Here is a 26,106-nt window from a genome sequence, read left to right on the forward strand (position 1 = left end):
TCTATCTATCTATCTATCTATCTATCTATCTATCTATCTATCTATCTTATCTGTATGTACAGATTCACCAAATCAAGCTCTCTCTACATGAATGGAAACACAAGATGTCTCTTTCTTGACTGATGGCTCTCTTAGATTTCACAATTTACGGAAGTACTTCTAATGCCATCTCCCTTACTGTGCCAAGAAAATGTAATGGACTCAAAACCTTTTCCAACTTAATGACTTTAGAGTAAGGGGACCACATGCTTAGAGAGTCACTTTCCATTTTCCACTTTTACACTATTATACATTGGAGGCTACCATATTTAACAAGACTATGTCAGAAATTGAGGATTCTTTTAAGAGTTTCAGCCCTCAAGAAATTGACAAACAACTTGGGGAGACAGTAAATACGAGACAACAAAGAATACTTGTTCCAAATAAGTGCTTCAGAGAATAAGTTTTGAGTAGTTAGAACTCGAATTTTAAAGAACAGGCAGGACTTATAGAAGGGGAACTACAGGAAATAGAAGAAATATTTTTTGAGTGCTTTATATTTTTTCATCCACTTTACCCTCATAAAAACCGTGTGCATCTTCATTTCACGAATGAGGAAACTGATTTTCAGTGAAATAAAGTAACTTGCCTAAAGTCAAAAGTAGTAGCTGAGATCTGGATCAGGTTTATCTTATTACAAGGCTTCTAAGCTTCCCCCTGGTCAGTAGGGAAGGCAGCATTCTAGGCAAGGAAGAATAAAATGTTGGGCAAAGCAGCAGGGACAGAAATTCTCATTTGTGTTTGGGAGCAGTGAAAAGTGCAGCTTGATAAAGACTGAGTGTGGTGTATGTGTGTGTGCGCCCGCCCATGGAGGGTTAATGGGAAAGAAGCCATGAGCAAGGGGTATGTGTGTGTGTGTGTGCGTGTCCGCCCATGGAGGGCTAATGGGAAAGAAGTCATGAGCAATGGTAGTTGCTTTCTTTCTCCAGATTCTCCTATGACAGGACAGAGGTTGTTAATTTGCCCTCACTTCTGTTTTCACCATCTGGTATATGTAATTAAGTCAGGGGAGCTAAACACAAGAGCATTAAGATAAAACAGAATAATGACATCAACCAACTCTGCACACCCAATTGAGTATAATTTATTATGAAGAACATCACACTTCTCAGAGACAATTCTTAATTGTGATATAAATAAGCATGACTATTAAAAGCAAAGAGGAAATAATTATGACAATGATGCTGATTAAAGCATTCTTCACATTGACTGACACAGGTTGTATAAAACATTATAAAAGCAAAGGACAAACCTTTAACACTGGAACCCAGTGAAATTCTGTGTTTTCTGAAGTTGATTTCCTCCCTCAACATTTGATTCTCTTCTGTTTCTCTCCCACCCTCTGCCCACAGTAAAAATTTAATTGGTCTCATCTTTTTAAACTTATGCAATACGAAAATATTATGTGCACAAGGGACCCTGAAGCTAAATTATTCCTTCTGCATGACCTCAAACTCAGACATCTTGTGCAAGCCATGTGCATTCTAAGAATGTCTTGTCCTCAAATTCAGGAAATTGGGGCCAACATCTCTCAGAGGGAGATGAGAAGAATCAGGGAGAACAGGAAGAATAAAAAAAGAATAAGAGGTTTATGTTAGGGTATTTCTTGGAAGTAGGCATCAAAATGATCACAGAAAAGCTACATGCTTTAAGATTAGAACTGTGAATACTAACTTTCTTACAATAAACTATTAAAAACAGACCAGTTTGGCCAGGTGCGGTGGCTCATGCCTGTAATTCCAGCACTTTGGGAGGCCAAGGCAGGAGGATCATGAGATCAAGAGATCGAGACCATCCTGGCCAACATGGTGAAACTCCGTCTCTACTAAAAATATAAAAATTAGCTGGGCATGGTGGCGCATGCCTGTAGTCCCAGCTATTCAGGAGGCTGAGGCAGGAGAATCACTTGAACCTAGGAGGCGGAGGTTGTGGTGAGCCGAGACTGCGCCACTGCACTCCAACCAGGTGACAGAGCGAGATTCCTTCTCAAAACAAAACAAAACACCCAAAAAACCAACAACAACAACAAAAAAAACCAGACCAGTTTAGGATTCTGATATGATTTGCATACATAGCTTGGTGATAGTTTGCATACATAGCTTGGTGATAGTTGCATTGCCTAATTTTTAAAATTACTCCTTCCAGTTTCTAAGGGTAAATGAAGTATTTCAGAAGAACTTAAAATTTCTCTTCTTTAGACTACAGTATAGGTCTGCTCCAGCTCAAAGGGGAACTAAAAAAAGTTGCCTTTGTGGAAAAATATTGCCTGTTTTCCTGGCAGAGGTCGGAATGACGTTCTCATTAAAGAAACACAGGAGAATATTGGAGAAGGAAAAATGGAAAGACACTTGGAAAGTAGCAAGTCATCTTCTACGCATAAGACTTATTTTTTGCTGACACAAAATGGGGAGATTCTATGACTTACACTAACCTTGAGAGGTATGATTTTTCTTTAAAGGAACAACACTATTTAAATCAAATGCTTTAGGTAACAAGGCCCCAGGTGAAAATGGAAAACACTTTTCTGTGTAATGCTGTTACTTGCTTGCAAAGTATTTAGCATCTAATTCCAATCCTGACAGTTTGGTTTTTCTTAGAAGTAAGAGACTACAAGACTATCAACTAAGTGTAAAACTCCAAAAAAGGTATTTCTGATTCTGGAACTACTATGAGATCCTAGTATATTAACATTCTTTTCTACACTTAGAGTATCTCCTGCATAAATAGGGTTATTAATAGTAACCTATCCTATAAGGGTGTTTGGAAAAACAACTACATATTTAACATACCTTGTCAAAGTAAAGTCTCCCGAGGGGTAAAGGCACAATTTATCATGTGGCTAAACAGTTTTTCAAAGTATACGAAGTTCTCAGGATCTCCTACCTTCTCATCTTAATTGTTTACAAATTGCTAGAAGAGTATTTTCCACTTTCCTGTTAGAGTTGGGTAAACACATATTTGTTAAAAAGAATTCTTACCTTCTAAATCTCATATATTGGTAGAGATTCCTGGTTGGGTAACTTAGGATGCTTTTTAGTTAGTTATAATAAAGAAATGCCACAAATGAATTGAGAGGCATCAAAACTTGGTAAGAGCCAAGTAACTAAAGCCAGCACCAATGATAAAATCATGTGGTTCTTCTAGCATTAGAGCAGTGGTTATGGGTACAGACTGGGGCAAGACAAGTTACTTTTACCTTTTTGTGAATCAGTTTCCTCATCTACAAACTGAGTTTTTTGTTTTTGTTTTTTAAGAGGTGGGGGTCTCACTATGTTGCCCAGGCTAGACTTGAACTCCTGGGCTCAAGTGATCTTCTTACCAGTCTCCCAGTGTGTGCCACTGCACCTGGCTGCAAATTGAGCTTAATAATAACATCCATTTCATTAGGTTGTTGAGAATTGCATGCAAAGAGCTAGACCATTGCGTAGCACATGGTAAGATGCTAATATTATTAGCCCCTGACTCCCTGAAAAGCTGCACTGGAATAGTAAGTTATCCCAATGTAATCTTTTTAAAGTAAGGCCTTTTAGTTATAGCCAACTCAGAATCTCTAGTATGATCAATTAACCAGCTATTAGAAATTATCAGGGTATCCATCTCATGCCAGTTAGAATGGTGATCATTAAAAAGTCAGGAAACAACAGATGTAAGAGGATGTGGAGAAATAGGAACGCTTTTACACTGTTGGTGGGAGTGTAAATTAGTTCAACTGAAGACAGTGTGGCGATTCCTCAAGGATCTAGAACCAGAAATACCATTTGACCCAGCGATCCCATTACTGGGTATATACCCTCAAGGATTATAAATCATGCTACTATAAAGACACATGCACACGTATGTTTACTGCAGCACTATTCACAACAGTAAAGACTTGGAACCAACCCAAATGCCCATCAATGATAAGACTGGATAAAGAAAATATGGCACATATACACCATAGAATACTATGCAGCCATAAAAAAGGATGAGTTCATAATCTTTGCAGGGACATGGATGAAGCTGGAAGTCATCATTCTCCACAAACTAACACAGAAAGAGAAAACCAAACACTGCAGGTTCTCACTCATAAGTGGGAGCTGAACAATGAGAACATATGGACACAGGGAGAGGACCATCACATGTCAGGGGGTGGGGGGCTAGGGGAGGGGTAGCCATTAAGAGAAATACCTAATGTAGATGACAGGTTGATGAGTGCAGCAAACCACCGTGGCACATATATACGTATGTAACAAACCTGCATGTTCTGCACATGTATTCCAGAACTTAAAGTATAATAATAATAATTTAAAAAAGAAGTTATCAGGGTATCTGTGTAATTTCAACTTTCTGTGTGTGTACGTTTGTGTGCATGTATGTAGGGGATACTGGAGGCAGTGTAGAGTCCACTTCTACCAATCTTTTAGAAGAAAGCAGCAATTAATTCAGATCAAACTCCTTAGCATATCTAAGCCTCAAATTATTTAGTACACTTAGAAATTAGTCTCACAGTCGGCTCTGTGCTCTCTAAAGGACATTTTAATAGACAGATTGCCTTACAATATGAAAAAAGGCTACAGGTACCATGTTACCTAGAGTCATTTACCTCTTTGCTGTTCAATAACTTTCTCCCTCTAGGTTTTTTGTTTTTTTGTTTTGAGACAGAATTGCTCTGTCACCCAGGCTGGAGTGCAGTGGCATGATCTGGGCTCACTGCAACCTCTGCCTTCCAGGCTCAAGCCATCCTCCCACCTCAGCCTCTCGAGTGGAGACAGGGTTTCAGCATGCTGCCCAGGCTGGTCTCAAACTGCAGAGCTCAAGTAATCTGCCCTCTTTGGCCTCTCAAAGTGCTGGGATTACAGGCATGAGCCACTGTGCCCAGCCCCCTCTAGTCTGTTAATCTTATTTCAGTCCTTCCCCAAACATACTTTTTGCTTTCATACAGTAAATGTAAGTTATATTCTTATGCAATTTATTATATAACTAATTTCTAAGACATAAATAATAAACTGATTTGTAATGCGAGCTATAATTCAAAATTTAAGGCAAAGATGTTATAAAAGTGGTCTTTGTGAAACAGTGGAATATTCTGTTTCCCTACCATCCCTGCTTGAACAGGCTTATATTATACTCTACGGTCTCCTTTCTTCTGCCTTTCAGAAAAGTTACCCTACAGGAAGCATTCTGATATATTCAATTAAAGTACCTAGGTGGAAAATACAGACATCATCATCCTTTTAACAGGTATGAGTGACTTTTTATATAGTATTTTCTCCTTACCTTTCTACCCAACTGCACTCAAAATTATGCAGTTAAAAATGATTTCTTTTGGAAATAGGTAGCTTAAAAACACATGGTGACTGTTTCCTTTTATCATAATTTAAGCAACCTAATAACACTATTTCGTATTTATCTCTAGTAAATATAATCTATCTTTTAGAAGAGATAGCAAAATGCCATGAAGTGAACAAAAATATATCTTTCAGTTGTTCACCACTGTCATACAAAATTACTTAAAAATATTACCAGGAAGGTTTTACTATAGGTGACATGTGGGACTTTGGTACCACAGAGAGTAACAGGTAGAGCTGAGGAAGGAGGAGACCTTACTGGGAATAGATACCTTTATGATTTTCACCTCCAGAGGTTATAACAGAGTCTAACAGACCTTTTACCAAGAGGAACACTTCCATGGTATAAATTCAAATCCTGCCTCAGTTGCAGCCTTACCGTACAAACTTGGGCAAATCAATTTACATCTCTGTGTCTAGGATGTTTTACTCTGAAAGGGAGAGACAAACTACTGTCCTACTGTCAGAGGATTCTTGGGAAACATCGTTAATGAAACCACTGCTAATATAAGCATACAGAACCTGAATCTGGGTGAAACCTAGGTTGCCGATGACTACACCTGAGAGACAAATGAAGATGCCTCACCTCCTCTGCCCTGTTTTATCTTCTATTTGGAAAAGAAAAAAGAAATTATTTGAAAAGAAATAATGGCTCCTTAGACCTGTTCTCATTCAGTAATTACTGCTGAATGAAATTCTTTGCAGAATGTTTTAAAATAATGGTTATGTACTGACTGACCTCAAAAGTATAATGGCAGAGAGAAAACAGACCATATTAAAGACTTGAAATCAGCACTCTCTCCTGGTGAGGTGATTAAGTCAGAAGAGTTTACAGGAAAAAGAAAGAAAGAAAAGTATGTGATTCCCAAATATGAACGTGTGTGTGTGTGTGTGTTTCCCTTTTACTACATATCCTGGAGTTGAATTCTATCCTGGGAAATACTCTGTTCACACATGGTCATACCTGGAACTTGCTTTGCCCAAGAACTTAAGAGCTGAATTGATTTCTGCAGACCTATATGCCCCTGCATCCCACATGCCCTGCCTCCTTTTAGAGTACAGAAAGGAGAACTGGCTATAAATCTGGCCTCTTGGTCTTGCCATGTAGCCTTCTCTTAAATGACTAAAGCACAGGAAGCAAAGTCAGCACCAGTTGAGACACAGACACCATGACATGTAGGCTGTGTCAGAAACTATTTTAATGAAGAATCCAGGCTTTCAGCAGTTATAAGTGCTTCTAGAAAGGTAAATGATCAGAGTACATATCTAAAGCAAATTTAAAATTCGTTGTAAGTTTACTATGAGACTTTTCCATGCAGAAATTATATTGAAAAATAAAATTAACTGACATAGCTATTTTTTTTTTTTTAATTTAAATCTCTGGCTTACTTCAGCCTAGGGAACTTTTCTTTAAGCAAGATTACTGGGGAAACAAATTCAACAGACTTCCTGAGACTGACCCATAGTGTTAGTTTTCAATGAGGGTCAAGAGAGACATTAGTTTATAACTTTCATTAAAAACAGGAGGGACTGAAGGTGGGACAATACAGGCCACTTGTTAGATGTGTTAGCTCCTAGTGGACCAGCAAGACAATACAATTCCATTTTTCTTCTCCCTCTTACAGTGGGAACTGTAGACTTTAAAGGATATTTGTATCTACTTATGTATATTGAGGGGGGTTTCCTAGGAAAGCACTCTGGGCAAACTTTGGGTAGGTACAAGTTAATTACTCTTTATTACATTTAATACTTAGTTACCTGAGTAGTTCAGACTTGAAATATCATCAGCTACTTTGCCATTAAAAAATATCCTATGTGCTAAATGTTGGGGGGAGAGTATGGAATGCTTGGTGAGCTGGGGTATGCAGGTTAAAAAAGGATAGGTTTCTGTACTCAAGGAGCTAGGAGAGTCTTGTTAGAGAGTTGTGTGATGTACACAGATAACTAACATGGCAAGTCAAAGGAGCCAAAGGAGAGGCACAATTAAATTGTCTGATTACACATTACTTGTAATTAGGAGATCAAGTAAGGCATATGGTGGAAGTGGGTCTTGAAAGATGGGTAAAAATGGTACTTTTGTGTGGATGTGCTGTGGGAAAGAGCTGGAGAGTTATGGGATAGAGCTGCAGAAAGCAATGTGTGCTAACTCATCAAACTAGCAAAGCAGGATATATGCAGTCAAGAAAACTACTTGCAATAGCATCATTATTTGGTACCAAGATTTGGTACAATTTCCATGGATTCTGCAAAAGGCAGATGTCATAAAGTTCTTACAGTCAGTGACTTTAAAATACAACCTATCTTTCTGATTCCATCACACACTCTTACAGTGAGTCTGCTTCACTCAATTCTTAAACTTAGAACAAGCCTACACAGTTGGAGGGGGCTTAGATTTCCTAGCTACCCACAACCGGTAGTGTTTACTATCTGCCTCTCCTTTTTCCTGCTATGAGTGGTCACCTGCTGACGCAGAGGAAAGTGATCTAGTAGGAAAACCAACAGACTTGGTTTACGTAACAAGTATGATATTTAGGCCAACCAAATGTCCTTTGCATTGGTATAGGTAATAAGTATATTTAAACCAAAGCTTTAAATATGGTATTGATGTTTAAAACTTACCAGCAAACTAGACTTGATTTAGGTAGTAAGTATGATATTTAAACTTACCATTGGTATAGGTAATAAATTTGATATTTAAACCAACAGACCTTGCACATCGAACAACTCTCTAACAAGACTCTCCTAGCTCCTTGAGAGGAATCCTTAATTATGCCCAGCACTTTTGGGGCTTATCAGGCTTGCCTTTTTCCCCTAGAGCAAGGATACAGAGCAAGGCTGAGGCTAATGAAGTTACAAACGCTATTTTGTCTTTTTTTCTCCTCAAATTAAATGAATTACAAGGACAGTATCTTCAAATGAGAACTTAAGATCCTAGTTATTCCATAATTGATCAAAATTGGAGTCTAGTAATACCTCATAGGTCCTAGATAGAAGGAAAAAGATCAAGCACCAGGAAATGTCCTTTGCATTGGTAGAGGTAGCAAGTATGATATTCAAATCAAAGTTTTAAAAATCCCACTGAAGTCCCTCTATCAAACAAGGCTATGAGCAGAGACTTGTGGATGGATCTCGGTAATAAAGCTTTCTAATTGCCTGATTGCAGATCCTGCCTCAAGGGTATGGAATTAAGATAGGCACTTTAATTTGAACACATCTACTTACACCTAAGTAAATATGGCCAAAGCATGATCAAGGGGAAAGTGAAAAACACATGATGATATCATGTATTTTTGTTACATATTGTTTCCTCTTGCTTTATGCCACCAAATGAAAGTCACTTGGGAGCACTCACCTCAGTGGCCACTTTGCAGGTAATAACATGGTTTCGAGGATCTTACTCAGTCTCTCCCAACTCTCAACATTTATGGCTTTTAGCCAGTGTACTGTGAGAGGGGTAGTGAATTGATTATTAATTTGTTCATATTAGGTTTTTCTCTAGCTGTATTTCTCATCATCAAGCAAAATAGGGCTTTATTATTAGAGAGGTGCAGCAGGAATCAGAAAACTTACTTGACAGCAGTACCCCCTCAGCTGCCATGGACCTCTAGCTCTTTTTCCTGAAATGTACTTAGGCAAATTGTGCTTATTATTTTCTATAATCATCTCCCTGTATATTTGTGACCTGACTGGGTTATTAACAAAGGCTGACAGCTAAAGAGGATTAAAGGATGGCAAAATTTGAATGACAAATTTAGGTTTGTTCCTATAAAAGGCAACTAAACGGGAAGACAAATCCAAAGCTATGGTCTTTTCAATATCTGTGAAACGTGATTTAAATTTCTCCTGCATCTTTGAAATAATAATTAAATAAACTTTGCTGGTTAGGGAAAAGTAACAGATTACTGAGATTTTCCTGGCCAAAGAGTGAATTTATGAAATAAATTCAACCATTAGTAATAAATACTAGTGATGCAAGAAAAAAGGGGGAGAAAAACTCAAACAGCATACACATGTACACTTACATATGGCAGGCATCCTCAGTCTTACGTATTTTAAAATCTCACGAATGCTCTTTTCTAATGATTATCAGACTCACGGCTTTATATCCATCAGGTCATGGAACTGAGTAGAGATCACCCAATGATTAAATTTGAAAAGGGGTTTACACAGTTGGTGCTGTTTTAAAAAAATAGTCTAAAACTAGGAACCCATTTCAACTGTCTCAAAGCAAACGTAATTTTCTGAGGCACAAATCACTTAGAAATTTTAAAAAGAACCCGCTCTACCAACATAGAATAAGTTGTCTGCGTATTTTGCCAATTAGAATAATTTTTTCTTATTATTTTTTTTTAGGAGACAGGTGTCCCATCATGTTTCCCAGGTTAGGGGGCAGTGGTGTGATCAGTGCTTCGTAGTCCTGGTCTCCAGTGATCCTCCCACCTCAGCTTTCTAAGTAGCTGGGACTACTGTGCACGCCCCCCAAGCCCAGGTAGAATCACCTTTCTGAATGGAGAAGAGTTGTATAAATGCTTGCTACCTAAGATGGCAAAGCTTAACATTACGTAAACTGAAATGTCTCCAAAACATCTAGAATGATGAAGGAAAACTCAAGATTTAGACAACGTCCAATGAACTTGCCTAACTCACTACACACAAGCGTACATAACAAGAAGTCAGTCCCCTTCCGTTCCTGTCAGGAGAATGAAATACAACTGCAGCAACAAACCATATTAAAAATACCTTGTTCAATGAGTAGCGGGCTATAAAAAACAGATCCCCTCTTGCTTATAGAGCTTAGACTATCTTTCTGAGAAATGCCCTATTTCTTCAATCACTCATCAAGGTTTTCTACTATTTTATTAAAAATATACAATTAACTTTTCGTGTTTCTTTTTTTTTTTAGACGGAGTCTCTTGCCCAGGCTGGAGTACAGTGATGCAATCTCAGTTCATTGCAACCTCCACCTCCCGGGTTCAAGCAATTCTCCTGCCTTAGCCTCCCCAGTAGCTGGGATTACAGGCATGCATCACCACACTCGGCTGAGTTTTGTATTTTTAGTAGAGAGGGGGTTCCGCTGTGTTGGCCAGGCTGGTCTCGAACTCCTGACCTCAGGTGATCTGCCCGTCTCGGCCTCCCAAAGTGCTGGGGTTAGAGGCATGAAGCCATCATGCCCAGCCACCTTTTCATGTTTCTAACAAATAAAGATTTTTCAGAAAGCTTTCCTCATTTGTGTTCTATTATTACGTGTTTTTTAAAGAATGATTCTTGGCCAGGCGCAGTGGCTCACACCTATAATCCCAGCACTTTGGAAAGCCGAGGCGGGTGGATCACCTGAGGTCAGGAGTTCGAGAGCAGTCTGACCAGCATGGCGAAACCCTTCTCTACTAAAAATATAAAAAATTAGCCAGGCATGGTGGTGGGCGCCTGTATTCCCAGCTACTGGGGTGGCTGAGGCAAGATAATTGCTTGAACCCGGGAGGCGGAGGTTGCAGTGAGCTGGTATCTAGCCACTGCACTCTAGACTGGGCTACAAAAGTGAGACTCCGCCTCAGAAGAAAAAAAAAAAAGAAAAAAGAATGATTCTTGGTATCATCTCCTATTTGCTTTAAAGTTATTTTAGTCACTAAGTAATAGGATAAAATATGAGCTATATTTTAGAAACTATGCTAACAGCTCTAAAAGTAATTCAATTACATATAGAGAGCTCACTTTAATACTTCCATTATTCTAAAATTTATTAATGTTGTTTTAGTGTAGATATTTCCCCATTTTAAAAAATGCTTTTGATAAAATGAAGTCACCAATAATTTCTAAACTGTTAAACCCAGAGCTTCCCACAGTTTATTCATTTACCAATGACTATCATGACTTTTCCCTAGCTAGCAGTATCATTACTTACATAATTTTTTTAAATCAATCTAGAGTTTAATCTTACACTTATTTAGGTTAAAAGGGAAAATCATTACCATTTTTCATAAATCACAGGTTTTATGTACCAGTTAAACATTTTTCTAATGCCCATCAAAATAAACCATAAATATTAAAAGTAAAATACCAACTAAAAGCTTGCAAATGAACCAATACAGGACACACTACTATTGTCCTCTTTGTCCTTCTCAAACCCTCTGTTCTTCTAAACCTCATGACCCTGCTCTTCCAGTGCCTCTATTTAGTCACTCTTTCACTGACTCTGTTCCTTAAATGTTAGTATTTTCTAAGATTCCATTCTTGGCATTTTCTTCACATCTGGCACATTCTGAGGGAATCAGAGGCATCTCCAAATGAACATGTCTATCACTGAACTTGCTATTCCCAGTACAACATCAATGCATAGATGATTTCTCCTCTGTATTCCCATTCTTAACAACATTGACATCTATCCAGTTACCAAAGTTAGAAACCTCTCTAGTTAATTCGCATTCTGAGACAACTGTTTTCAGCCTTTCCTCTCTCATCAAATCTCCAACATTCTCAGTACCTCTTCATTCTCATCTGACAAGTCATCTCATATTTTGCTGAGAAGCAATCAGAAGTCCCACCATGAAATCTTTCAACATACCTATAACTTTACTTATATATCATCCTTGTTCCTAAGGACCACTCTTACATTTGTGCCTTAGATTTCATCCCCTCCTGTCTACTCAAGAATTCTGCTTCTACAGTTAGCCCTCTGCTGCATCTTTAATTTTTCCCACTTTGCTGGATCATTCCTACTGAAACATGCTGCAGTGCTTTCTACTGTTAGAATAACAAAAACAAATACCTTCAATCCCACAGGCCCCTCCAGCTATATCCCATTTTCCTGCTCTTCACTGTAGCAAAACTTAAGAGTTGCTTGCCATCCTCACTTCCTCACCTCCTTCAAAACCAATTTCACACAAGCTTTTACAAGATTACCAACAATCTCCATGTTACCAAATCCAGTGGTTCATTCTCTGCCCACATCCAGCTCAATCTCTCAGGATATAGCATGCTGGTACAATAATAATGATATGCTTGATAACCCCTTAAAACATTTTCTTCACTTGGCTTGTTGGATAAAATACTTGAATGGTTTTTCTACTAGCTTACTGGCTAATCCTTTATTGCTCTTTTTCTTCCTGACCTTTAAATGTTGGCTAGAATACCCTAGTAACTGATTTTTGACCCATTTTCCTTTTTATAGTAATTACTGCTGTAATTTCATCCAAGCTAATGACTTAAAAAATGCATATGTCCATGACTCATAAATTACGATCCTGGTCTCTTCCCTATTATAAAACTCATATATCCAACTACCTATTCAACATCTCTACTTGAACACTTAATAGGCAACTCAAATTTCACATGTCCAAAACCAAACTTGTTTTTCTCCCCAAATCTGCTCCTTTCTCAGACGTGACTATCTCATTAAATAGCACCACTGTTTACCTGATTGGTCAGGTTCCAAATTTAAGAGTCACCCTTGACCTCTGTTTCTTGCATTTCCCATATCCCTTTCTAGTAGTGTCGTGTTGGTTCTACCTTCAAAATATATCCCAAATATGATCATTTCTCACTTTCTCCCTGTCCACCCCAGTGGTACAGGCTGATACTATCTCTCACTGATATTTTTGCAATAGCATCCTAACAGATCTTCATGCTTCTGCTCTTATCCCACTAGTCTATTCTCAACAGAGTAACCAGAGGAATTATGTTAAGATGTAAATAGGTTCATTTCAGTCTTGCGTTCAAAATCTTCCAAGTCAGCAGTCCCCAACCTTTTTGGCACCAGGGGCTGCTTTCGTGGAAGACAATTTTTCTAAAGACTGAGGGCTGGGTGGGGATGGGGTTTGGGGATAATTCAAGCACGTTACATGTTTTGTGCACTCTGTTATTACATTATAATATATAATGAAATAATTATACAACTCACCATAATATAGAATCAGTGGGAGCCCTGAGCTTGTTTTCCTGCAACTAGATGGTCCCATCTGGGTGTGATGGGAGACAGAGACAGATAATCAGGCTTTAGATTCTCATAAGGATCGTGTAATCTAGATCCTGCACATGCATAGTTTACAATAGGTTCATGCTCCTATGAGAATCTAATGCCACCACTGAGAAGGCGGAGCTCAGGCAGTAATGCGAGTGATGGGGACTGGCTGTAAATGCAGGTGAAGCTTTGCTTGCTGGCCCACCACTCACCTCCTGCTGTGCCGTCCAGTTCCTAGTCATACATCTTTCTCTTAGAAGAAAAGCCCAAATTATTAAAATGTTCTGCAAGGCAGTAAAAAAAGTGGCTCTATCCTCCACCATATTTATCTCCGTTTTCATCTCCTACACCTCCACCACAGCTGGAGAGCCCTCCTTGCTATTTCTTGCATGAACCTTTGCAATGCTATTCTCTCTCCCTCCACAATGCTATTCTCTCTGCCTGAAATGCTTTTATGCTGTATGTCTGCATGGCTTAGAACCTCTATCCTTCCTCAAGTCTATGTTCAAATGTCACTTTCTCAGTGGGGTCTTCCTTAATGACCCCAACCCCCTGAGCACTCACTTTCTAGTTAAATGATTATGTTTATTATCTGCTGTCTGTTTCCCTCTACTAGAATGTAGCTCTGTAAGAGCTGGAGGTATTTTCTGTTTGGTTTCCAATTCCTAGAATAGTGACTGGCATATAGTAGTAAGTGTTCATTGAATGAATGAATGAATGAATAAACCACACCCAGTTTCCTTTAATTGAAAGAAAACAAATTGTTGCTTTAGAAGATTATATTCTCTATCAAATTTCATATTTCTTAAATATTATTTGGCCAGGCTAACAACCTATAATGACTGGATGAATAGCTGTGAAAAGATCTCAGGCAAGGGCCAACAGGCTCATTCTTTAAAATAAAACAGATTTTTTTTTTGGTATGCAGGACAAAAAATTCACATTGAAAACCAACAAATACTTATATATAATGTCTTCCAGGGGCTGAAGTATAAAACCATTAGTCATCAGAATCTGATAATACTGTCTCTAAGTTGTTATAAAAACCAAAATATCCCTTTTGTTCATAAAAGCTAAATGCTGGAAATCCCAAAAGAAAAATACTGTCTACTAAGGTAATACTACAAAAGTACAGCCATAAGATCTTCCATGTAAAATAGAAGGCTATGTGGCAATCTAATGATGCAAGATTCAGAAAAGATCAGGGTGATATGTTAAACTGAGAGACCATTTTAGGTATGCTCTTGGGGTTCATTATGACTGCCCCCCATAATCTAGTTTACATCCATGTTTCATGTAGGAATGTATCTCTTTTGAGAAATGACATAAAAAGTGCAGTGATTATACTGCTTTCATAAAATGTCCCAGGAATCTACAAATATGAATTCTTTCAATCTTTCAATCATGGCAGTGGAATAATTTATGACTGGCTAAAGGTAGAAGAATTACGCATAGGAACCACACTGGCCCTGGAAGACAGAGGACTAACATTTTAGTTTCAGCTCCACCAATGATTGACTGTAATTTGAGTAAATCACAACCTTTGCTTGTAGGTTCATAAATACAAAAATTATTTTTCCTATTCTCTCCTCTATCACAGGTTAAATACATGTTAAAGATATAAGTTAAAAAACTATTTGTTAACCAAATAACTATAGCCCTTTTGAGTAAAGAAATAACACATTTAGACACATTACATACACAGAAGTACATTTGGTTTTGTTGCAGCATATACCTGCATCTCAGGATTTTTAAATCTGCAATACATTAACCAAAGTTTTAATTCTTTTTACAGAAATAAATGGAGGCGACCTAACTAGTAGCATATTTAAAATGCTGTAAGAGTCAGATGCAGTGGTACACATTTGTAGTCCCAACTGTCTGGGAGCCTGAGACGGGAGGACTGCCTGAGCCAGGAGTTAGAAGCTATGGTGTACTATGATAGAGCCTGTGAATAGCCACTGCACTCCAGCCTGGGCAACATAGTGAGATCCTGCCTCTAAAAGAAGTGCTATTAAAACTGGGTCTATAAGAATATCTTTTTTAAAAAAGCAGATACCTTCACTAATTCTTATAAAAGAATGTTAAAAAAAATGTGATAAAGCAAAGACCCTTAATTGCAGGCAGTATATATGCTGGATAATCCACTGGAGGGCAGCAAAATGCAGGATTTCTTTTTCTTCGACATCTGAACTCTGTAAAATTGCTTTAAGCTGCAAGTTATAAATCTATAAAAATTTAGGTTGAAGAACACAGACTAAAAAACTACAGACAATGAACCAAGTTATAAAAGGAGATATTATTTACATAAATAGATGCTATAAATACAGAAACACTGTGAAGAGAAGACAAGATAATCCATCTGCACATTGGAATAGATATTAAACCTCATGTACATGATCTGAAAATTCTACTTTTTTCTCCAGAGACAAAAGCCATCATATATGTATTAGAGAGAGAAACTTGCAGACAATTACAGGAACACCTAAACATTAAAGTCTGAGTTCTTCTTCAACATTTATTCATACTTTCTAAGGATCTGGGCCAATTTTTTTAAGTGGGCATGTGCCTCAATTAATTAAGAAATGACCAGAGCTCAGAAATCTTGGGTTTAACGCTTAATTATGTGCTGTAAAGATCAATGTTGCTGTTTGTGGCATAAAAGTCTAATAAATAGAACCTACCATTGGTTTTATGCTAATATAAGAAAAATAATAAATATAGATTATTAAAAATAAAGTAAAATCACATGTATCAAAGATACAGTAAGACGGTCTAGATTACTTTAGTAGTATAAAATATCTTTGCTAAATGTAACTTTTTAATTTGCAGATTAGTATTTCAAAAATATTTTACAGTAATAAATGCTTGGAAAATCCACTATCATGCTGTAATGCCACATCAATGTATTTCTGGACTTTTCTACAGATTCAATATTTAATCATTTTGCTCATGTTATTATTAAAAGTTATTTTCCATTTTTTAGAGAAGATAACCTTTCCTGTTTCATAAAGTTCCACTCTCTGTGACACTTTTATTTTTTCCAATTAAAGAAAGGCTGTTTTTTTTTAGTGTTGAGCACTTCACAGACTTTGCTTATATTCAAAACCATTTTAAGTTTATTTAACAGATTCTATTTTACTTTTAAAAGGACAAAGTGGTTATTGAAGAATGAGTTTGCTACAGTAACCAATTCAGTTCTGCTTAAGTTAAATAAAATTGTAAAATGACAAGCCTATAAATGTGGAAAACAGTAGGTATTTTAAAACTGCCCAAACAAGATGTTTAATTGAAACTGAAAGCACTAACTTTTACAGTCAATTCAAGAGTGGGCAAGTAAAAAAAAATCAATCTATTAAGTTCTCCTTCACAGCATCCTTGAAATGGTAGTGATATAAAACTACCTATAAAAGACCAGGATTTATGAAATTGTATTCAAAAGAGGGAGAGATGAAGACGATAAACAGTTGCTATAAGAACACATGCATCTAACAAATGGCAGCCAATACATTGATTTCTAGGTTAATAAAAGTTTGAAAACACTGTCAGATAAATAATGCTTCACTGATCAATACAGTTTTAGCTATAAAGTCTTTACAAGTACAAAAAAATTTTTTAGCATAATGATTGTGTATTTTTAAGTTGAACAAAACAGTATTTAAAAGTAATAGAATAAATTACCTGCATAGGCATTCCAAGAAACACAAACTAAAAATCTGCATGAAAAAATTCCATGATTATATATGAAATAACAAAATTCTTGCTAATGTTAAACTGCCCATCCCTTTACCCCTAGGTCATACTATTTAAGACATTATTACTATAGTTGCTGTAAAAATAATTATTTATTCATTTTTCTTTTTTGAGACGGAGTCTCGCTCTGTCACTCAAGCTGGATCGTGCAGTGGCACGATCTCGGCTCACTGCAACCTCTGCCTCCTGGGTTCAAGCCTGAACTTCAAGGCTGATTCTCCCGTCTCAGCCTCCTGAGTAGCTGGGATTACAGGCGCCTGCTACCACACCTGGCTAACTTTTGTATTTTCAGTAGGGACAGGGTTTCACCATGTTGGCCAGGTTGGTCTTGAATTCCCGACCTCAGGTGATCTGCCCACCTTGGCCCCCCAAAGTACTGGGATTACAGGCGTGAGCCACCATGCCCGGCCAAAAATTATGAATTCCGTGACCCGGCCAACAATTATCATGAATTCTGTGACTATTACATGGAAAAAGAATCATAAGCCTTGTCACTCTCTTGAAATCTCTGTATTGTCATAATAAAAACTTAAAACAGATTATGTCAGACAAGATAACTTATAAAACTTACTTTAATATTGCAAAAATGAAAAAGGAAATGGCAAACAGAATCATCTGATTTCACAAAAGGTAAAGAAATCCTAATCATCCATCAGAGGGTTTTTTCCTGTTTTGTTTTGTTTTGTTTTAATCAATTATTTAGCAAAGCTCAGAGATAACTAGAATAGATGCAACTGTTTAGATTTCAAACATAAGTTCCTGGTTTCTATAAAGGTGTTTGGCTTCTTTCAAATTTTAGCTTTTCAAAGCTGCAACTCAGCAAAGTAACTATGAATGAATGGGATTACTTTGGAAATAAGCAACTCAAAATCATTGTCAAAGAAAAACACAACATTGAAATTGTTTCACTGCTACAATGAATTTTTAAACCTAGAAAATGCTATAACATACATATCCATTAGGAGGTAACAGTATTTATTTAGGTGTTAGCAAATGTTGGATTTTTTTCTAATTTATATCAGAAGGATTTTAAGTCTACCAGCAGTAATAGACTATTAGCTGTTCTTAGGTAACCTATGACATTTGAAAGATCACAGCATTCTGAGAAGATGCAGAAGAATTTAAAAAAAAAGAAGACTGCAGAGTATTTTCCAGGATTAAGTAACTTCTTCTGCTGGCCTAAGTTAAGTTTGAGCAGACTTTCTAACTAAATTTCGTAAATTCATTAATTACAATGTAAAAGGCGCTAAATATTTTTTATGGATGAGCTCCCTCTGAAAGAACTATTATAAAAAAAATTGTTTCCATGTCAAATTATTTTCTTTTATTGTTATTATATTGGACCCAATAATATTCTTTGAATACTCTGGACTATCAGATACCACAGCTCTGAGAAATATCTGCTCCAAGTTATTAGTTTCCTGGACCAGTTGAGGTTACATTCTGGGGAAAAAGCTCAAGACAACTGTATTCCCTCTCTTGACATGAGTGACATGAACTAAGAATACATTTCAAGAAACTGAAATACTAAATAAAAACATGTGAAATTAATGCCAAGGAGAAGACTTTTTAGAAAAGGGTCACTACATGTATATAGTGACAAAACCCTTCTCAAAAACAGAAATAAATTCCAACAGAGTTGAGGGAGATGATAGTAAAAAAGAAAATAAGAGATTCTATTAATATAAAAAGCACATTGAAAAAGTAAAATCCTTTTTATAAGGCTGTTCTTAGGTAACCCACAACATTTAAAAAACCACAGTGTTGCAAGAAGATGCAGTAGAATTAAAACAAACAAACAAAAAGACTACAGCATATCTTCCAGGATTAAAAAGTTAAAAATTCACAATTTACACCTTTAAAGTTCTGAGCACCTTGTATTCACTATGAATTTCTAATGGCTTACTTTTAGCCAGTATCTACTAAATGGTAAGAACAATGCAACTATTATGTATCCATAAATATAAAAAATTTAAAAATAAAAAAGAAAGTAATGGCAGAGCTACAGCTCAAACATGAATCTGTAAGATTCTAGTGCTAGCCACTCCACTCTACCGCCTTGCTGTACTGTTTTGGGACTTTGGCATTCATAAAAGAACTGTAATGCAGATTGTGCTCAACACTGATTCACAACTGAGCTACAGAGTTATATTGCTGGGAGATTCTTGGTTTCTTCAGTAAATAATTGGGCTTTGATATTTAAAAGGCAAGCACTACTTACTGTCTGTCATTCTATTAAAATTGTAAGGCAGTCTGGTATAGTGAATCAACAAAACCACTTCTGGTCCCAAATCTACTAATAATTATTGATGTCTTTTAGACAAGTCACATAAATAAGTGGATGTCGGTAACTTCTTCGGCCCCCACATTTGTGGACTGGAGAACCTCACCCGAGAGTGCCTGTGCGACTTCCCTGGCCCCCCACACCTGAGGACCAGAGAACCTCGCCCGAGAGTGTGTGCATATTTGCAATAAAGGGCTGCCGCTTTCTTATGTACTTTGGCCTCATGTTTAATTACTTAGCTCTACTAAATTAAGTTACATTAAATTAAATTAAGACAGGTGGTGCCGAGACCCGGGAGGAGACCCCTCCTCAGGGCCCCCCAAGGTCCGAGGAGCCTCCTCCTTCCACGCTGCGGATGGACCAGGACCTAGACTTCGCTTTCCACACCTCCAAGTCTCCTAGGGGTGAGTACCTCTCGCCTCCCTCTCATACTCCTTGGCCAGAAGTCCTGCACAGGCCCAAGGCTTTTTGGTCACCAGGTGACCCACAGGAGAGTTCCCAAAAGTAGAGACGTCTGCCCAAAGGAACTCCATTCCAGTCCGCGTGAGACCGGTCCAGGACGGAGACGTCCGCCTGGAGGTAATCTCCATTCCGGCTCCAGGAGCCACCCGGTCTCTAGTGGCTCCAAAGGACGCTTTGTAGCCAGATAGAGCTCGGTTTCCGCCTTCCGGGAGAGAGAGGCAATGGGAAATCCCCAATCCAAAATACCTAGAGACACCCCTTTAAGGTGTCTTCTAGCTAATCTCAAAACTTTACAATTAGAGCAAGATCTTAAACGAAAGCAACTAATTTTCCTCTCCACGGTGGCATGGCCGCAATACAAGTTAGATAATCAGTCTCAATGGCCACCAGAAGGATCCCTTGACTATAATATTTTACTTGATTTGTCTAATTTCTGCCAAAGGCTAGGAAAGTGGTTAGAAATCAATTATGTCCAAGGCTTTTAGGACTTGCGCTCTCGCCCGGACCTGTGCGCCCAGTGTTCAATGGCCCAAGTCTTGTTAGCAAAAACCCGGCCCTCGGCCTCCACCTCAGCAACTGAGGAGGACTCCACCTCCATTTTCAGATGGGGCGGAAGGCGGGTGACCTCCCTCCTGACCTTCCAACCCCCCCACCATGGACCTCCCACTGCCCCTCCCAACGCCCCTCCCTCAGCCACTCCCCTTACCCCCCTATACACTTCCCACCGCCCCTCTCCACACTCCTCCCTCAGCAGCCACTCCTCTCACCTCTCCCATTGCAGCCCATACCCGTTCAAAGACTACTCTACCAAACCTTACAAATCAGCCTTCCACTAACCAACCTAACCCTGCCTCCCCTACCAATCTACTGGCCCCCCTCCGAGAGGTCGCCAGAGCCGAAGGGCTAGTTAGAGTCCATGTCCCTTTTTCCTCGGCTGATCTCTCCAAAATTGAACAACGACTTGGCGATTTCTCAGCCAACCCCATGCAACATTCCAAAAAATTTAGGTACCTTTGTCAGGCATATGATCTAACCTGGCATGACTTACAGGTCATTCTGTCCTCCTCCCTCAACCGAGAGGAGAGAGAGCGCATTCTCGCAGCCGCCAGGCAACATGCAGATCAATGGCATTTAACCAACGCCACCGTCCCGTTAGGAGAGATGGCTGTCCCGTCCATAGAACCAGATTAGGACCACCAACCACAGCAGCCTGGCCGCCATAGGAGGGACATTATGATTCAATGTCTCTTGGCCAGTATGCAGGCAGCCTCTAACAAAGTGGTTAATTTTGATAAATTAAGGGAAATTATCCAACACCCAGATGAGAACCTGGCTTCCTTTCTAAATCGCCTTACAGAGGCACTGGCCCAATTTACCCGGCTAGACCCCACTTCCCCAGCCGGGGCAGCTGTCCTAGCCTCCTATTTTATTTCCCAGTCAGCCTCAGATATTCGAAAAAAGCTAAAAAAGGTTGAAGATGGGCCTCAGACTCCCATACAGGACCTAGTAAAAATTAGCCTTCAAAGTTTTTAACTCCAGAGAAGCAGCAGCTGAGGCCGCAGAGCTAGACAAGGAGAAAAGAAGGGCTGCGCTTGAGGCGCAAGCTTTAGTGGCTGCCCTCCAACCAGCGTTGCCCACTCTGCCAGCAGGGAAGACACAGGGCAAGTCTCCTCAGGGCGGAGACCCAGGACACTATGCAAACCAGTGTCCCCAGGCCAAGCCGGCCACTCCATCTCGTCCATGCTTTAAGTGTGGCACAACCGGGCATTAGGCAAAACAGTGTCCAAATCCTCACCTGCCTACCACGCTGTGCCCAACCTGCCAACAGGAAGGACACTGGAAGTCTGATTGCCCCGCCAGCAGGGCAGGCATTGCGCCTCAACGTGGTGCCTCTCCTCGAGGGTCGGAAGGCTCCTTCCAGCTCCTACACCTGGACGACGACTGACGGTGCCCACACTCAGAGACCCCGGTCACCCTCGCCGAGCCTAGGGTAACTCTACAGTTAGCGGGTAAGCCAATTTCTTTTCTCATCAATACATAGGCTACCTATTCTGTTTTGTCAACCTATGGAGGTCCTAGCCAGCCATCCACTATCTCAGTAGTTGAGGAAGACGGTAAACTGCCTAACCCTCGCCAGAACTCAATGTTAAACTGTTGCCTGGACTATGCATGTTTTGCCCACTCTTTCCTCATCATGCCCTCATGTCCCACCCCCCTCTTAGGACGAGACATCTTAACCAAACTCTCCATAGAGACACGTCAATCGTGGGTAACCCTACTTCCCCTTGCCCTTACCAGACTATGGGCGACACCTAGAAGCCCTACAGGCCTTAGCCCATTTAAACTAGTTTACGGGCGCCCTCTTGCATTACGAGAACTTCCTATTCTTCCCACACCTTTGGCACCCTACTTGTCCTATCTCTCTCTCTTAAGACAATTACTTAGAGAACACGCCAAAAGGTCACTTCCCCCACCTACATAAGGAAATCCAGACACCCCCTCGGCCCTTTCTCCAGGTGACCAGGTTCTACTCAAGGATCTACATGCAAAGGGCCTTATTCCTAAGTGGAAGAGCCCATATACAGTAACTCTTACCACTTCTACAGCAGCCAAGCTTTTAGGTCACAGTTCCTGGGTCCATTTTACCCAGTGGAAGACAGCCTAGCCCCCTCAGGCTAAGTGGCAGTCCACCCACCTGTTGCCCACCCGTCTAAAAATAACCAAGATAGAAACAAGCTGGATGAGCCACACCCTCCTCAAATTTTCCTGTTTCCTCACTATTCTTCATCTTAACTGACTTTTCCCTCACAAACCCCATAGATACCCTCCTCCCCGACCCATCCCCCAACCAGTAGGTCTCCTGACTTTTTACTCTCATAGAAGACCTAGCTTGGCAGGGTGCCCTTTGTGATTTCAGCAATGTTGAACTTACTCTCTACACTTTTGCCACCATTATTATGGTTCACTCTAATCCCCCTAGTTACTCCTACTAATCCTAACTTTGTATGGAAATTTTCTATAACTGAAACCTGGTCTACAGAAAACCAGGTACACTCAGTCATGCAGGGCACTGCAGAACATCCCCCCCAGGGCTGTCAATCTGCCCTCTCCCTAAACTTTTCCCTAAGTTCCATCACTGGAGGCCTCCCGGCCCTATGTTTCTTATATGACCAAACAGAATATAATTGTAAGAACTACTGGCAACAAACCAACCTCGGGCGTCCATATAATTACTGCAAAATCCATCCTTTGTATGACTTCTTTGCATAATCCCAACATAAAAATATGTTTCAAAGCCCTTCGCCAGGAACATATAGTCTTATTATTAACGATCCCTGGGACCCTCGGTAGGCCCAGGGAGTAAAAGGTGGACTATATGCATCATCTTCTTCCTCATATCCCACTGCAACCATCCAGGTAAAGAGAATATACGTTCAGCAAGTACAATTCCCTAACGGTGTACAGACCCTACAAAATTTAACCTCAGCCGTAAAACCTCATGAACAAAAAAATACAGAAGCTGTTAAGCCCCCCAAGCCCCTCTAACAATGAGGACCCATTCTCATGGCTAACACTTATTTGCCAAGGACTTGACTTAACCCAAGCTGCCGGAGTAAGAAACCTCTCCCAATGCTTCCTTTGCGCTGCACTCGGAAAAGCTCCCTCTCTACCAGCCGCTTTCAATATCACCACCGACTCTACCAGTTCCTTTCAAGCAACATCCTTGCCTCAAGTCCTGCTATACCGTAATCCACAGAGTCAAATCCTTCTGTTTTGCTACTCTACTCCCAACTCTTCATGGTGTAATCACACCCAAGCTCCCAAGGGAATCCAGACGGCCCCCGTTCGCGGCTACTTCTGGTTTAACCAAACTTTATCTAAAATTCTTAACCCCACCTCCATCACCCAATCCCTTTGCGTTCCGGTGTCTTTAGTGCCTAGCTTAACCCTATATAGCGAAGGGGAATTGTCCGAACTAGCTTACCAGCTTACCACTCCCAGCAATAAAATCCAAAAGTAGGCCGTTTTTCTTCCCTTAGTCATCGGGGTTTCCCTAGCATTGTCCCTAATAGCCTCAGGAATTAGGACAGGGGCACTCGCCCACTCAATTCAGTCCACACGGGCTCTCTCCACTCAGGTCCGGGAAGCCATAGAGGCTTCAGCTGAAAGCCTGGCCTCTTTATAGCATCAGATTACCTCAGTGGCCCAGGTAGCAGCACAAAATAGGCGAGCATTAGATCTTCTTACTGCCGAAAAAGGAAGAACATGCCTCTTCCTAGGAGAAGAGTGTTGCTATTATATAAACGAATCAGGCCTGGTTGACACCAACGTCCAAACATTAAACAAAATCAAAAAGAAGTTTCAACAACTTAATGCTCCCTTAACCCCCGGACCACCGGTATGGCTGCTGCCGTAAGTACAGCAGCTACTTCCATTCCTAATTCCCATACTAATCCTCTGCCTTGCCTTATGTTTTGCTCCCATTTTTATAAAATTTCTCCGAGCCAGGGTCCAAGAGATCACCCGAGTCACCTTCAACCAAATGCTCCTGTATCCCTACACCCAACTGCCAACCTCAGACCCTAACTACGCCCCCTAACAGCAGGAAGCAGCCAGACAGACAACAGCGCCCTAAATTTTTATAATCAATAAGAGGTTGGACTGTTTGGGTGAGGGAGAAGGTACAAGATGGAGGAAGGTGAACAAGATGGAGCAGTACCTGTCAGTTTCTGGGTTCTTCATCACCAACTTACCCACGCCCGGGAAAATGCAGCCCCTGCCCAGGAAAATGCAGATCAACTGAGCATGCACAGGGTGCCCTCAATCTGAGGAAACTGAAACTTACTCGGCCACGCCTATGGAGACGCCCCTATCACGCCCTTATCCCGCCCACTGCCCTCCCCCTTCCAGTACCAATGCATAAAAGTCCACTGCAGGCAGGAGCCCGCCTGTGTTCTTCGCCCCCGCATTCGTGGACCCGAGAACCTCACCTGAGAGCGCCGGTGCGACTTCCCTGGCCCCCCACACCTGAAGACCAGAGAACCTTGCCCGAGAGTGTGTGCATATTTGCAATAAAGGGCTGCCGCTTTCTTAAAAAAAAAAAAAAAAGTGGATGTGAGGTTGTTCTTTGTTTTTAAATATCAAAAGTGAAGGAGTTGAACTAATATCCATGTGATTAATTATAATCTAATTTGAATATTAACAAAGGACCCACTGTGCACTCTACAATGGCAAGATACTGAGGATCCACACATACGTAAACCGCACCCATCCCAATCGAAGGCAGAGAGTTAAAATTCATGATTTTATTTTTTCTTATAGTGAAGGTTAAACAAATAGAGAACCAAATATCATGTGATTCTTAGAAAGAAAGTTCTAATAATGAAAGTGCAACAGCTTTAGACATTAGCTTTACCCAGGTGGATACACTTATACACAGGCATATATGCCCATATGTACGCTGTGGGAGAGAGTGGAAGAAGGGAAAAATATGCCACTGAATGTCGGGTCACTACTTTAAAGGTAGAGTAAAGGTCTGAATCACCTTCAATGAAAGACAAGGAGCTGTATTTCAGTGACTGAGTATATAGAACTGCTTCGATTCAAATTGTATACTTTGACTTCATGGACAGGAAAAATGTACTTTACTAGGAATGTCAGTTATTATAAAACACCAGAGATTTTAGAGGGAGGGAAAAAAATCTCAAAGCCTATCCATCCCAGCTGAATATACCATGTATTTCAGTCAGCCTTTCTTAACCAGAGTTCTAAGAGAGAATTAAGCCTTAATACCCTAAGGCATCTATAGTAAGTAAGGAATTAACATCTTTTCCTATGCGTCTGGAATTATACTAGTTATCTAAAATCCTTGGGTAAAATACAAAAAATCACCTTCTGTGTTCTTTTGATCAGAACAGGAACTCTGGCTGAACTCATTAATTTGTCAGCATTTAACAGCTGCTTACCACTGCAAACAGAAGAAGTGATGTTGTACAGAAAAGGATAAAACTGCATACAGCGGATCAACTTCAGGCTGTTTTCACACTCTGGACATTTGGTGGTTAATTTCAAGGCCTGTCTAAAGGCCTCAAGTGCTCCACTGATATTCTTCAGAGCAAGGTAAGCATTTCCCAGGCTCAAAAAGGTCAGAGGCTGAAAAGAAAAAAAAAAAAAAAAATCGACAAAATGTTAATGAACTACTATTTTCTGGGAGTTACAAAACGTTTACAGTATATGGCTTTTGGCTGTTTTTAGGTTACCCCATAAACTTTATTGCTAACTGTCCA

The 26,106-nt window shown here is 39.8% G+C and overlaps 1 protein-coding gene across 3 annotated transcripts in view; it reads right to left on the reverse strand.

The window, feature by feature from the left end:
* The window catches only part of TTC17 (tetratricopeptide repeat domain 17), a 149,007-nt gene that overhangs the window by 60,010 nt on the left and 62,891 nt on the right, over nt 1-26,106 (reverse strand). For all 3 annotated transcript variants that reach the window (XM_023215819.1, XM_023215821.2, XM_023215820.3), the window contains exon 16: nt 25,786-25,972. In XM_023215819.1, coding sequence (XP_023071587.1) covers nt 25,786-25,972 — 187 coding nt within the window. The remainder of the gene's footprint in view (nt 1-25,785; nt 25,973-26,106) is intronic.

Source organism: Piliocolobus tephrosceles, chromosome 13 (genome assembly GCF_002776525.5).
Source record: "Piliocolobus tephrosceles isolate RC106 chromosome 13, ASM277652v3, whole genome shotgun sequence".
Taxonomy (NCBI): domain Eukaryota; kingdom Metazoa; phylum Chordata; class Mammalia; order Primates; family Cercopithecidae; genus Piliocolobus; species Piliocolobus tephrosceles.